Source organism: Corvus moneduloides, chromosome 18 (assembly GCF_009650955.1).
Source record: "Corvus moneduloides isolate bCorMon1 chromosome 18, bCorMon1.pri, whole genome shotgun sequence".
NCBI classification, from domain to species: Eukaryota; Metazoa; Chordata; class Aves; order Passeriformes; family Corvidae; genus Corvus; species Corvus moneduloides.
The window spans coordinates 9,136,359-9,151,369 of record NC_045493.1 but is presented as its reverse complement, the minus strand read 5'-3'; the positions used below and the strand labels follow the sequence as shown (position 1 = coordinate 9,151,369).

At 42.1% G+C, this 15,011-nt stretch overlaps 2 protein-coding genes across 4 annotated transcripts in view; one reads left to right on the top strand and one right to left on the bottom strand.

Annotated features, from left to right (window-relative positions):
• Positions 1-6,848, top strand: part of ZNRF3 (zinc and ring finger 3) — a 69,590-nt gene extending 62,742 nt beyond the window's left edge. For all 3 annotated transcript variants that reach the window (XM_032128278.1, XM_032128279.1, XM_032128277.1), the window contains 3 exons: positions 612-714; positions 1,435-3,180; positions 4,220-6,848. In XM_032128278.1, coding sequence (XP_031984169.1) covers positions 612-714; positions 1,435-3,180; positions 4,220-4,263 — 1,893 coding nt within the window. In that variant the 3' untranslated portion in view covers positions 4,264-6,848. The remainder of the gene's footprint in view (positions 1-611; positions 715-1,434; positions 3,181-4,219) is intronic.
• A 197-nt stretch (positions 6,849-7,045) lies between these two features.
• The window catches only part of KREMEN1 (kringle containing transmembrane protein 1), a 30,836-nt gene continuing 22,870 nt past the window's right edge, over positions 7,046-15,011 (bottom strand). The window contains exon 9 of the mRNA XM_032128282.1: positions 7,046-14,780. Within this exon, the coding sequence (XP_031984173.1) occupies positions 14,618-14,780 (163 nt within the window). The 3' untranslated portion in view covers positions 7,046-14,617. The remainder of the gene's footprint in view (positions 14,781-15,011) is intronic.

Genomic DNA, 15,011 nt, shown 5'->3' with positions numbered 1-15,011 from the left:
GGAACTTCGTGGCAAAGCAAGTTAGAAGTTGAAAACCTAAGCTCATGGGAAGACATGAGCAGTACTTGGAAGAAAGATTCTTTGCAGGTTTCTGAACTGGTAGATATCCATCAGGCTCAGGAAATCCTGTAAACAGATCATAGCTGAAAGATGAAGAATCCTGGGCAAGGGAAAAAGTATCATATACACTGTTGATTTTGCTTTTCCCTGAGTGTTTTCCATTGCAAATAATTGTAGAAAAGGTACATCATTACTCTTGATTTTTTTTTTTTTTTTTTTTTTTTTTAAGTTTATTTAATATATTAAGGAAAACTTTAGTGATGGCCTTCTTCAAGTTGTTGGGTCATAGGGACATACAGGAAAAAGTGTCCTAAAGAAGTGTCCTATATCTGCATGGAGTTCTAAGGTGCCTGCAGACTATTCTTTTAGACACAGCTGATCACTAGCTGTTGTGCTCTTGGTTATCTTGATGCCATTTTTTTCCTCCCTAGCACTTCTAGGCTAGGAATTGCTCCATTTAGTAGATGGGTTGAAAAAACTAGGAACAAGCTGTGAAAAATTCACTTGTTAGGAGGAAGTACTTTTTCATGGTCCTTCATCTGTTCCTGTAGGAACTGCGGGTCATTCCTTGCACTCACCGATTCCACAAGAAATGTGTGGATCCTTGGCTGCTGCAGCATCACACCTGCCCTCACTGCCGCCATAACATCATAGGTAAGTGCTGCAGAGTGGATGCTCAGGTGTGTTCATTTCAGACAGCTTACAAGATGAAATAAAAAGTGCGCCTTTTTGTGAATCTCCGTGGAGCTCTCAGTTCTTATTGTAACACAGCCCTAGAAATACAGTTAGCCCTAAACTCTTTTGAGAACAGCTGAGTGCCCCTGGCATAACCTTGGGGTGGGGATGATGCCCAGCTGAGGGCAGTGTTGTGCAGCCCTGAGTGCAAGGACACATGGAGAAGAGGGATGTTTTTCCTTGGGAATTATAAAGAAGACAATGTACGGGCTTTTATTTTTCCATGGTGTTGTAACTTGGAACCTGGTTTCCCTTAGTTGCCCTCTTCCTGCTTTCATTTCCTATGTGTTAAGAAAGTTTTCTGGCACTGCACATTTGTGTAAAAATGTGTAAAGTGAAAATTTGAGCAATGACTTCTAGCCTCTCTCAGCCTCTGCAAGATGTAAGCAGAAGATTTTGTATATATGAGAACAGTATCTGAAATAAATTCACTTCTTTTGCTTTTTAAGCAAATACATTTGAGTGTTTCAAGGTCTTCTAGATTCTTTTGACTTCTGTTTTGTTCTTATTTCCTTCTGTGTAAAAATTGGTGCATCATGTAATTACATGGAAAACAAAATATCCTTCTTTCTTACATAAAGTATATTCCCTTTTATTCCCTGCTAGTTCTACTTCTCCATTCTTATTTCTCTCATGCAGAACAGAAGAAGGGAAATGCAGCTCCAATCTGCCTGGAATCCATCAACCCAGCACGCAGCCGGCAGCAGAGGGTGATTCTGCCTGTCCATTACCCGGGCCGAGTGCACAGAGCAAACCAGATAACAGCGTATCCCACTCGGACAAGCATGGACCCTCACGGGAACCCTATCACGTTACTGACAGTTGAGCGACACGGTGAACAGAGCCTCTACCAAGCCCCGTCCCCAGCCTATATTCGCAGTTATCAGCCCATTCATTTGGACCATGCTCTAAACACGCATCACTGTAGCCTGGAGCACAGGGCTTACTCTCCAGCTCACAACTTCCGACGACCCAAGTTTGGCGGACGCAACTTTTCCAAAGCAGCATGCTTTTCCCGATACGAGACCATGTATCAGCACTACTACTTCCAAGGCCTTAGTTACCCTGAGCAAGATGGACAGCTTCCAGCTGGCATTTCCTCAAAGGGTCCTTCCCGTGCCTTTCAGCCTGGTAGCAGCATGCTTTTCCCTCCTGTGGTACATGTAATGCCCTCGTCCCGCTTGGAGAGTGGCAGTACCTCCAGCTTTAGCTGCTATCATGGTCATCGTTCAGTGTGCAGTGGATATTTGGCTGACTGCCCTGGGAGTGACAGCAGCAGCAGCAGTTCTGGTCAGTGCCACTGCTCCTCCAGTGATTCCATGGTTGACTGCACAGAGGTCAGTAACCAGGGGGTTTACGGGAGCTGCTCCACCTTCCGCAGCTCTTTGAGCAGTGACTATGACCCATATGTGTACCGCAGTAGGAGCCCTTGCCGAGTGGGTGAGGTTGGTGGTGCAAACAGGGGTGCAATTGTTCTCTTGGAGGGCCCCCACCAGGACGAGCTTCCAGCTCACAGTCACAGTATGGTGGGTGCTGACTGCCGGCCTATGCCGGCTTCTTCCTCAGGGGACCAACTGTCTAACTGCAGCATGGATATGAACTATAGCAGTAATTCCTCACTAGAGCACAGGGATCCAAATGGCACTACCTCAGAGGGAGGACCTGAGGCCACTCCTGGTGCTGCCTTGGATGTTAAAAGGAACTGGAAGAATCCAGAGCTAGCAGGGTCGATTTCGGAGCAAGCGTGTGCATGCTGCTTTGAATTCCAGCACTCTGCCCTGGAGCCAAGCAATGGGACAGCTGACTGTAGTGCACTCTTCCTTAGCTCTCCACTGTGGGGGACATGTGGCCAAGGAATTGAACCACAGTCAGGGAACACCCCAGGCTTGTACAGTATTAACTCAGACCACTTACATAGGACAGATGGGGTAAAATATGAGGGGTTGCCCTGCTGCTTCTATGAAGAGAAGCAGGTAGCCTGTAGTAGCAACAGTGGCAGTGGAGGTGGTGGCTGCTATACAGAAGACTATGCAGTGAATGTGCAGTACACGCTTCCTGATGAGACCTTGCCAAACTGTTGTAAGGGTGTATGTGATCTGGGTCAACGCATTCCCATAATTCCTGAAGACAGAGACTGTGAGCTGATTCTACCGACAGAGCACCAAGGGACCCACATAGGAGGCTGTAGCTCCTGGGATGGAACACCTGAGCTAGACACTTACCTGCACTGTCAAGGTATTGGAGAGGTACAGGTCGAGAGGGAGGTGTGCTATGAGGCAACATCATTCCTACGGCAGAACTACTCTCAGGAGGAGGAAACTGGAATGCCCTTTCCCAGTCCCACTCTGAAGTCCCAGAAGCTTATGACGACCACAAAGGCCACAGGTAATATATGTGCTTTTTTTGATTACTTGCTACCTTTCTGTCTCAGTGTAGGAAACGCTGCCGGCTGTCTAGGTACCTGCAGCCATAAAGGTTACTCCGTCCTTTGCATAAGAGCAGTTACTGACTAACCATTCACCCCAAAGTATTATTCTCTGGTTACCTGTGCTCATTTGGTCATAACTAGAGGAGGAGAAGATGATTGTTTACTATCTAACCCTATAAAAGCTTGCATGCTCATCCTTTGTGGGGAGGGGTCCCCATTAGAGTTCCCACAGCAAGAGACACTGCTGGTCATGGCAGCTGTGGTGAGTTGCCTAGGAAGGCAAGGCTACCCTGAGAGACGACAGACAAGTTGAAGGGTGTTTTTAAAAAAAAAGTGAAAACCTTTGAATTGCCTTAGAAGAATATGTGGGAAAGTCTCTGCTGTGGACATAGACAAGGGGGAAAAAATAACTACTCACAGAAAGAAGGGTATATTTCTTACCTGCCTTGCCAGGGTTATTTTAAGGGGTGTCCATAGAATCACAAGGTACCCTAGGTTGGAAGGGACCTCAGGCCATCATCTAGTTCAACCTCCTGCTCAAAGCAGAGCCAGCTCTGAGACCAGACCATGTTTGACAGATTACACCAAGTTTATCCAGTCAGGCTGGATAAACCTTCAGGGACACAGAGTGCAGTCCCTTTCTGGACTTCTCTGCCTGTGCCTGACTGCCAGTATGGTCAAAAGATTTTCTTTATATCCAGTCTGAAGATCTCATACTTCAACTTAACTTCTCACCTCTTGTTCAGAATGCATGTCTGTGAAGACTGTGGTTCCATCACTGGGACAACCCTCATGTAGGTATTGCAAAGCTGCTAGGGATGCCCTTACGGCAGGCTGAACAACCCAAATCCCTCAGCCTCTTCACACAAAGTGCTCCAGCCCTCTGAGCATCTTGGCTCTCTGCTAAACTCCAGTCAGTGGGTGTCTTACTCTGGGGGCGCAAAACTGTGTGCAATATTCTAGATGCAATGTTCCTTAGTTTTGTTTATCTTTCAGGTGCTGGATCTCATCCCTTGGAGAGAAGCCAAATCAGTGACTAGACCTGTCCAGAAGATCCCAGATGGAGAAGCGGAGCTTATCAGAGACTCCAAATTCTCATGGACTTAATTTTTTTTAAGCTTTGACAAACACGCAAAAGTGGTAATGTGGAGAAGTCCCTCCCCTATTTCCTCTGTGTTCACATCAGTTTGATTGTCTCCTTTGTCCCTCCTGCCTGAAGACTTCAGGCCTTGATTTGTGTGCAAAGCCCATGTGGGGACATGGTGTGGAGCATTTCTGAGCTCTAGTGCCATTTCTGTATTAATGACAAAGTGTTATTTATATTTTCTTTTTAGAAGTGACCTCTTGCTGAGAGGTAACACAGTGTGTTAAATAAGCCAGGCTATGTGTAGATGCTGTTATCTCCTACTTGAAGGAGTCCAGCCTTTGATAAGCTCAGGGCTACACCTGCCTTAGAAACCAGATAGCACCTTGAAATATAGTAGTCCAGAGGGATACAGCTGCTGAATGGATGCTCAGATACTGACTAATCCCAGTAGCAAATCCTAGCAGCCAGCAAGTTATGCGAGTGATTTTGAGGGAGGTGAAGCATTGGACTGTCTCCTTTCTCCTCTTCCCTTCTCCCCCCTTTCATGCTGCTCTGATGGTTTGGCTAGGAAGGTGTCCTGCCATTATGATTAGTTTCAACAGAGTGGGGGTAAGGAAACTGATAGCTCAGAATGTTCTCATCCTCACTTCTGTCTTTGAACCGTGGACCTCATTGTATCTTCTGACCAGTGAAGAATGCTGGGGACCTCTCCCTCAAGCAGATGCTAGAACAAAGTGCTTAGAAAGGCTATTACCTTTGTAGGTAATGAACTTTTCCTTCCATAGGAAGTTTTTCAGGCACCTGTAGCCCCTGTTACGGCTGTGAGGAATGCTGGCATGTGCAGGGAAACAGCTTGCAGTGTGCTTGCAGCTTTGCTGGCTCATTTTGGAAACAGGTCATAGGGTTTCTTGTTTCCTTACAGGCTGCAAGCATGCCTACGGGAAGCAGTGCTTGTCACCTCTTGCACATGTGGGAAAGTGAGGGACTTGGTTTAATCATTGTTTTCTTCTTCGCTGTGCTTAATGTAGCTTCCATAGATTGATCTGTTTTAAAGGTTTCTTGGGCCCAGCCAGTTGTGCTTCATTTTTGTCTTGTGTACAGAGTGCTCTCTGTACCCCATTAGCCTGGGCACATACTTTTGTTCTTGTTCTTGTCCTAGTGGGGATGTTTGTTATCATGAGATAATTTATGTTGTCACTTCTGATAGCAATTGTTTCCTGTGGAAACAGCAGCTTCTGAGTAAGAGGCTACCATAGCATGGGTTAAATTGCCTGTCATGCTGCATGTGCCTGAGGACACAGTGTCATCCTGTGGTGTATTCACAGCAGGAATTCTTCTAAAGGGAAACTAAGTATTTAATGCCCACAGTGCCAGTCTTCTGAAAAGATTTGTCCTAAGTTCAGTACACTTTGGAGATACTTCAAAGACATGAAATAGAGATGTACACTTCATATTCTGCCAAAGCAATGTCCTTGACAGCACTGGGCTGGTTGAGACCCAGCAAAGCTAACTTGTATTCTCTGTAGTCCCAAATGAACTATTTTAAAAGAAGGAAACATCTAAGAAATAACAAATATATTTGTCTATTTCCTTTTGCTTTTGTACCCAGTAAGTTAGGAAAAAAAGTTCCATCTAAAGGAATTAACATTACATCTTTTCAATCAACAAGCACCAAAATTCAGCTGTTCAGAGAATTAATACAAGGCAGTATCTGGGTATAAGATTAAAAGAAAAACTTCAATAAACACATTTTGTGTGTATAAAGCTTATTAAAAACTTATTCATTCTCTGAATGACTGAAGTAAGTGGTATGTGTTGGGAGAATAAACTCTAAAGGTTTGTGATTTTTGGAATTTAAAAAAAAAATTTAAGTCTTACCCTCCCCTTCCTCCACTAAAAAAGAAATGCATTTTAGAAGCTATGGTGTATTAGCTTGGTTATTCTGCTTGGTGTTTTGTGAGGCACTGTAAAGGCCACCTAAGATACATTGTACTCTGTAACTATACAGCACGTTGTGGTAAAACGTGGTTCTTAAAGAGATTTGAATATTCTGGCTGATGGTGTCCCAGATGTACTGGTCCCATACACACTGGGGAAATCTGTGCCAGTACAAATCTCTGCAGGCCACACCACAGACACCCTACACCTGCTTTCTGTGTTGGGTTTGATATTTAACATAAAACTCTATGTCCAGTGCAGACTTACAGGCTAGCTGGCCATGATAGATGGTTTTTATAACAAAATGCCTTTCTACTACTTACATGAACAGTTGTCATTGTGTTTGGCTCACGAGGCACTATTTAAAATGTTTTTAATTAAAATTGTCTTATAGCACTTAAAATTGTTTTGTATAAAATTTGCTGTAAAGATTTGTAATATGGTCAAAGGGCTCTTTCTCCTTCATTACCATTTTTAAAAATGTTTTAAAAGCTAGAAAGCATCTTGTATATATTCTGTATATGTATAGCAGCACATTTCATGTATGGAAATATGTTCTCAGAATATTTATTTACTAATATATTTATCTTAAGCCATGTCTTATGTTGAGAGTGTGTGACATTATTGTAATAATCATTGAAAATCACTAACACGAGGCCCTGTAAATACATGATAATTGCACACAAAGATTTTACAGTACTTGCCGACCAAAAATGATTTAAGAGAAGTGTAGTTACTTGCAGTTTTGTAAGAAAGTGTACAAATGTCTGTATTAAAAGAAAAAAAAAAAGGCAAAACCACACAAAAAATACAGTTTTATTGCATATACATGTGGGAGTTGTCCTTCTTGTTTTGGGGGAAAGGATATAGATAGCTATTCTCAAAGTATAGTCCTAGATATACTGAGATGAGCTCTAATAAACAACATTTCTTCCTTTTTTTTGAAAATAACAGGTGGATATGTATATGCCTTCACACAGCACACAGGTTATTGGGGGGACCCGGGGGACACTTGTCACACAGGCCCCTGAACCCTCCAAGCACACGAGAAGTACCACATCTGCTAAAAGAGATCCTCATTTATGTTTGGAACCTGCCTGTTCCTTGTGGCAGGGGAACTTAACTCTGGTGTAATTTCAGGTAAAAGTAATTTATTGTCCTGAAATAAAATCGCTTTGGGACAGCATGATACATGTGGGCACAGCTGGGTCAGTCATAGCTTGAATAGTTACACTAGATCCAGGTCCTTGCCCTGCATCATGGAATCACTGGTCCAGCTTAAGTGAAAATCAATACTGTGGTACTCTTTTGTCAGCAGAGAGCACAATTTGATCAGAGATATTTATGCAGACACCAGAAGACGGGAGCCTGGGGGCGTGTGGCTCTGTGCGTGTATGTACATGTATATTTATGTATGCTATTTCATGTATTATTTATTTCCCATCCAGTGATACACACAGAGTGTTTTCCAGGATTCTCCAGTTTCTTCCTTTTCCCAAAGATTTTTACCTTGTAATCCCCTGGACTTTCCCCATCTCCCATCCATGTTCAAATGCACTGTAATTCAATCACCTCAGGATTCAGCCAAGAAATGAGCCTTACTTCTCTCCACCCCTCGTTTCACATGTGAAAACTCCGTTTGGGATGACAGATTGTTGAGGAGTGTCATTTTATAGGGGAGCCTTTGTGGCATGAGGACCAGTTACCATCCTGATCGCAGGTACGATGGAAAAGCCTGGCCTGTGTGCAAAGACAGGCACAGAAATGGAAGAGCAAAAGGAGCAAGTGCTTCCCAATGAAAGTACGTGCCCCTTTTTTTGCTCAGTGAACAGAATCTTGGCAACTGCCAGTGATTACAGATATGCCTTTTAGATGTGCCTTTTATCTGCAAATCAGTTCATCCAACAACTGCTTTTACAAATAGCATAAACCCCGCCGTACATGGATGGCTGCTAACGCATACGTTGATGGGTCACACCTGAGTCTCCCTTCTCTTCCCTCCTTCCATCCCCCGTTTGCTGTTGCTGCTGGGGTTCTGTTTTCTTGTGCCCTGTTCTGAAGAAAACTGTTCAGTGATTGTGCTTTGAAGAACAGCACAGACCACCACCATCGGTGTCCCACAGAATAATCAGTGAGCCCATATTCTGTCTCTGAGAAAGGCAGCAGTGGGCTGCTGGCTGAACTTGTATGTGGGGCTTAGCTGTGTGTGATATTGTCTTTGTTGTGGCTTTTAAAAAATGACTAAATATTTTCTATCCAAAATGAACATTTTGATACTTGGTGGGTGGGGGGGGGAGGTTCTTTTTACTTTCCAGGTTCGATGTTTAAGGAACAGATTTGTGACAAAATTGGGAGTCCTGTGGGGCACCACAGACCTCCACAGAACCTCGATACGGTAAAAAAAGTCAAGCAGGAGCAGACTATTCCAAATGGACTGTACATTATCGTAACACTTGGTGTTTCTGTAACACTATCTGCAATATCATGTGCATCTGTCAAATCTATGACAGCTGTTAGGTAACGTTTGTTGTTACTCGGGTAGTGTGAAAAGAAAAATGCCCTTAAAAGGATGGCCATGTTCATACCCTGTGGAGCCAGCCTGGCCTAATTCTCTGGCCAGGGAGACAATAGCATACCTGAAACCAGATATTTTACCTTGCAGTGAAAGCGCTGTGCTGCTGTGACTTAAATGCTTCATAGAAAAGTGTCTCTTTCAGAATAAAGAACACGTTTCTCTCATGGGGAATGAAACTGCTGCTTAGGAAACAACCAGGAAAAAAGAAGGGAACGGTTCCCAGAAAGAACAAAAGTGCAGGAGTCTCATAACCGGAATGGCAAGAAAGGAGAGCAGAGTAACCTCCTCTGTGTAAGGGGAGGTCGGTCCCCTGCAACACTTGTGTTTCTAGAAGAAAAATGAGTCTTCACATGAAAAGCTGGAGACAGTTTTGGTATTTGTCACTGGTTTTCTGGTGTTTGCATAAAAAGTTGCTGAAGGTTTCTTAAACTGCAGCATTATTTTGGCCAGGAGGAATTAATTAGAGAGAAAAGATGAATCTTGCAAGAAAGTGGAAACAGCATTACATATTGCAGCAATTTGTAAAGCAAACAGTGAAAGAACTGTTACAGTTCTTTCTAAAAGTTTGAAAACACGTAAACTGAAAACTTTCAGTTTGCTGTTACCTCTGAACTTGTGTCTCAGAGCAATATCATACTTTATATAAGTAATCATTCTCAGCTCTAATACTTTCTTCTAACTTGTATAGCAAGCAGTGCTCTTGTAACCTGCTGGTGAACTGCAGCAGTTTCTGCCTCCTTTACTCCATGTTTGTATACACTTCAGCCATCCTAACTGAACTCCTCCTGCACAAATACACTGTATTTATTTTTTCATAATTATTATTTACAACCACTTGCTGAATACAGGGTGAACAGTTATAAACACAGTGCATACTTCAGCAGTGAGTCATCTCAAGTTTGATTTATTCTGGTTTCTTGACAGCCTTATGTGGTTCATGTGATAGCTTTTGGATTTGTAGCAAAATGTCTTGAGACTGAAGTTCACAATGCCAAATTTCATCCCAAAGCACAGGTGCTCAGTAAATTTGAGGAAGTATGAGTGGCATGAAATGTATGTGTATTGGGGATGTGTTGTTACAGAAAAAATGGTATGGTCTGAAGGCAATACTATTTTTCACTCTCAAGGTAGCAGAATTGTTCATAAATGTCTAGAACAATATTCAGGTGAAACTACCAGTGAACTGTATTTCATTGGAAGATTGTGAAATACTGCTGCAAGGTAGTAAGAACTAGTTGGACAAGTTTTTGTCAGGAGTTGTTTTTGTAGTTCACTCTTCCTTTAGGCAAAGTGGTGCACTAGAAAAATCTGTTCCTTCCCACTGCCTGAGAAGGCTTGTTAAGCAGAAGATGAAAGTGGAATAGCTACTTATGCTCATTCAGTGGCAGCAGTGTGTCTGCTCATGTGTTTGGCCTGTAGTCATCCAGGCTGCAGATTCAGTACAGTTTCCAGGACTATCTGTAAAAATCTCCTATTTATACTATTGCCAGGGGGAGTTGGAATATGTAGACTTCAATTCTGCAATCCCACTGGATTGTCTGCCTGAGCAATGGGATAAACTTCCTCAGCATTGTCCTGGCTGTAGAAAATCTGGCAGAAACAAGTCCTGAAGAAGATTATGTAAATGCTTGATTGAAAAAGCAGATTACATGTTTGATGGTAAAAATTGTCCAGAGAATATATGCACACGAATTTGCAGAATTTGATGAACAGTCTAATACAATTACTAGGCTAGAAATGAGATTCAAAGGAGTAAAGTGTTTCTTACAGCAATTGTTTTATCAGCATCTATTCTGTCACAAAGCTGAGTTTGAGTTACCCTATTCTCAATGTCCTTCTATCATATATACCAAAGAAGTATCTTTGGTTTTTTTCCCTATGGTTACAGTGTATAGAAAATTTATTTTTCCCAGAGTGTAAACTAACATCTTTTTTTCCTATAAAATGTTAGCAAAATCCAAGCATAATATGCTGTATTAAATAATGCATTTCCTATACATATACAAATATATATTACTATGATAACACATCACACATTTTTACATAACACAGTCTCTGTTTTCCCACAACATAACAATATTAAGACAAAAATACATATAAAATCATGTAGTCAACAAACTAAACTAGTTTTAAATGTAGATTCTGAATGAGGGAAGGCACTTGTCCAGCTGGCCCCTTTCCACCTGAGGTCCACATGCAGTGCAGGCTGCTGGAACTGGGGTGCTGTGTGAAGGCAGCAGGCTCACAAATCGCTGCTCTGGCAGTTCCAGCAGAAGTACTCACTGCCCCAGCTTCTGGGGCACACATCTGTCCTTGTCCTATGGCTTCTTGTCTGTCTGCTTAGCTGTGGACTCGGTGAGCTCTTAGCTCATCTCTCTGTGCAACCACCCAATGAGCAAGATCAAAGAGCTCAGCTCTGTAAAAAGTAACTCAGGGAAGAAAAAGCCATGGCAATTTTTAACCTGATCAGTTTATTGCACCACTACACAGCTGGTCACACCAACACAAGACTGAGGAGGGGACCAGAGCAGGAGCTGAAATCCATGTATATGAGGAGGCAGCCCCTCACGATGATCTGCTTGTCAAAGCAGTTGCTTTGGACATTGTTGCCAGTGTCACATTTGCAGCCTGTCCAGGCTCTTGAGGGGACTGCTAGGCAGGAGGTCAGAAGGCCATTCAGATACAGTCCCAAACCAATTCTTCTGCAGTTATTTTCAATTTGTTGAAGAAAATGTTGCAAACACCAACAGCCTGAGGTGTCCCTGCTCTCCAGCTGCCAGCTCTCAGCTGGCTGTGTAGTAGGGGCATTTCTTTTGTGGCATTACAACAGTTGTGCATGTCACACTTTTTGCTTCTTTCTCCCTCAAACCCTTACAGCAAAGATCAAAACATGCTATGTTAATGGATACCACATATCTTGGCCGTAAATCACCACACTGAAGTGTCTGTACCAGACCACATTTGGAAAAAATCCACACCAGAGATCTACCTGCTCTTCATGGTCTCAGCCCTGTAAAGTAGTAAGTGCTATTTAAGGGACCCTGTCTATGAATTTCCATCTATTGGTCTGTTTGCTAGCTCTAGAAGTATCTAGCATCGGAAAATCTGAATTATTTGGTGGGAGGGAACATAATTTCTTCTATGCTTTTATCAGTGTATTACCCATGCACTGTCTAATATCTTATGCATAGGCATGTTTCTTGTTGCCATGACCATTTAATCTGCTGTAAGTGCTAATTTTATGGGTCTTTTGTACAGAAATTTGGTAAGTGTTCCCCATGAAAGTCCCATGAAATATAATTTTATTTAAAAAATAGTTGAGGAGCTAAGGGACCGATGCAAAAACTTCACTTCCTAAATTCTCTAGATTTTGCATTAGTAGTATCCATCTTTGTTGTTGTTTGTAATGAGATTTTCTCTAATATTATAGTAAAATTAAATTCTTTACTAAGGAAGAGAAGCGTAACAGTTCTGTGTATTTGCCTTCTGCAGAAGGTGTCAATCAGTCACTGGGTGTTCCTGATGTTATCTCAGTTTGTCACCATTAACTGCTTTGTGAATGTCTCTCTGACAAAATGTTTAACTTGCATTTGATGAGGCAAGCAAACAAAGCTTCATCACTTTGTGGTAAGCACTGTGTGCTTGTAACAGCTCCTAAGGATCTGGCACCACACTGATTCTCTCTGCCTGGTTTCCTATTAGTGCATCAAATTAAGGATGCTTAGGAACCAACCCACTTCGTTTTGCTGTGAATCTCTGAGGTGAACTCTTTGTCTACACAGCATGATGCAAAACCTTACTTTCAAAAAAGGCAATTTCAGAACTTTTCTTGGGTCTGAAACAGACAATGGTTTTTGGTCCAACATGATGACACGTTTTGCAACTTGTCCTGTCTTCATTTTAGCTAATACTGTAATTATATTTTCCTGTATTCTTTCCAGCAGCTCATGCAAGAAAGTACTAGATGTTCTCATGCTATTCCATTTTTTATATAAACAATTCCATAACTGCTGGCTTAGTAAAATCTGGTTTCTTTTAAGCACGCATTGTGATACTGTTCAGCTGTCTCTAGCACTCAGCTGTGGTACATAAATGGAGCTGGACTGAATTCAGTTCAGGTAAGAGACCAGATCTGCAATGAGAAGTAAGGCACAATATTTCAGTGCTTAATTCTTCAATGCCCTGTTTTTTCAAGGAAATCTGTAGCCCTCATGAAGGGGAGGGAGTTATATGTTTAAAAACATAAGGGCAGATACAAGAATGAATTTAAACTCAGTGATGATTTTCTTACTTTTCTAGTACCCTTTGCAGAGGCACTTAATAGATGTTCTCTGACTGCACATCTGGTATATGCAGACCATTGGTATATGTTCAAACTTAACCAGAATTACTGTAGTTTATTGGTTGTCAGTGAATCTCCTCTGAGTTTGAGGAGCTGCCTACTGTAAACTTTGCCAGTCAATATATCTGACCTTCTGCACTGACAGTTTTTCTTAAGTATCTTGCTGGTCTGAAATTGCTGAGGCTGAAAGACTCACTGCTGATCCCTTGGAATCACTTGTTTCCCACTTGTGGTGGGATGAGAAATCTGAGTATTGTGTATGGACACTCAGTCTACCAAAGAGAAGAAATAGTTAATGCTGTCTGTTGCAGTCAAAGAGAAAATAGTTCACAGATCAGATGTTTTAGTTCTGTGACAATTAAGGCAATTACCTTAAAAATTCAGTCCAGTTTTAATGTTGCAGGCAAGGAGACACTTCTCACAGGTAAGTATCAAGGCAACTGTTCCATGTGTGTCCAGCTGCACAGCCTGGCACAGCTGAGTTGGTGATAGCAGCCTAAAACTTCGGAAATAGTTTGGGCTGCTGAGATTAATACATGTGGCTTCAGAGTAAAAATCTGTTAGTTAGCCTCACTGTTAAAAATTCAGTGGATTACAGTATCTTTGGACAATCCTTTAAGAAGCCCATAGCTTATACCCAGGATGAATGCTAGATGTCAGGCTGGAGCACAATAGTTTTTTAAAGAATCACCGTGAATGTGAACAAAATTATCATAAACGTCAGTGAATGGTGAGTCAGACATAGTCATTTAAAAGGCTTCAATGCTCATGCAGGCCTGGAGCTGGTGAGCATTAGTCAATCAAAATGCCTATTTGCAGCCAAATCTTACTTTAGGGGCCTCCTGAATTTGATTTATGTGTGCATCTCTGCTTGTAGACACAGAAACAGAAAATGCAGAAAGAGCACAGCACTGAGCAACCAGGCTGACAGCTTTTCTGGTCTTTGATTCCCCTTTTACTGTATAGTACCATTTAGATGTGTTTACATCAAGGCAAGCAAGTTCTGTTTGCTGTGGTAGCCAAGCAGGCTATCAGTACCCACCTCTTTCTTCAGCCTTGAGAACAGAAGGACTAAAGGAGCCTGATACAAGAGTGGTACAGGCAAGTAGGACACAAGAAGTCCTCAACCTGTAGATACCCCTTCAGTTACCTTTGGCAGGGGTAGAGAACATTTTGAATGAGTTTTTACATCTATTTTAAGTGCAATGGTTTAAAGGCAGTAATTAACAGCACTACAGACTTGAGGAGCACCAGATAGTTCAAAATTATTGCTGCAGTTAAATCCGTTGTCACTAGTACACCCAAGAGAACGGCAGATAGGCAAAGTCACTCAAAGGCCTTTGGAAATGGACTTTTTGGAAAACAAGTATGAGATTGGAAGGAAAAAAAGGAAGATTAATCTCAAGTCACCTGGATTTTAAGAAGATCAATTCTTGCAAAATAAAAGACACTTCAGTTTCCCACTAGTGGGTTGCAATCGTCTTGTTGATTTCGAAGCTTTTTCTTGAAGATGGATATGGATGTGGATGGCTGGTAAAATATACTCCAGATCTCACCAGCAGTAGTAACATCACTGCAGTCTTCTGTTTCAGCTGCAGCTGGAATCTGATGTGACCTAAGAAACAAGAGGTAATTCACTCTTGTGTTAACATGCTAGGGAGGATAATGTTATTTCTGCAGTATTTCTACACTGGGAATGCTCACAGCTTCCACTAATTTGTGACACTTTTTCTTTGTACCTGCTGCAAAATGTGGGGTTTTGGAATGTTTCTTGTCTTGACCAAATGAGAAGTTAGGTATTCTATTGCCACCCTAATGACAGCAGTGACATTAGGCTAAGAGGGCT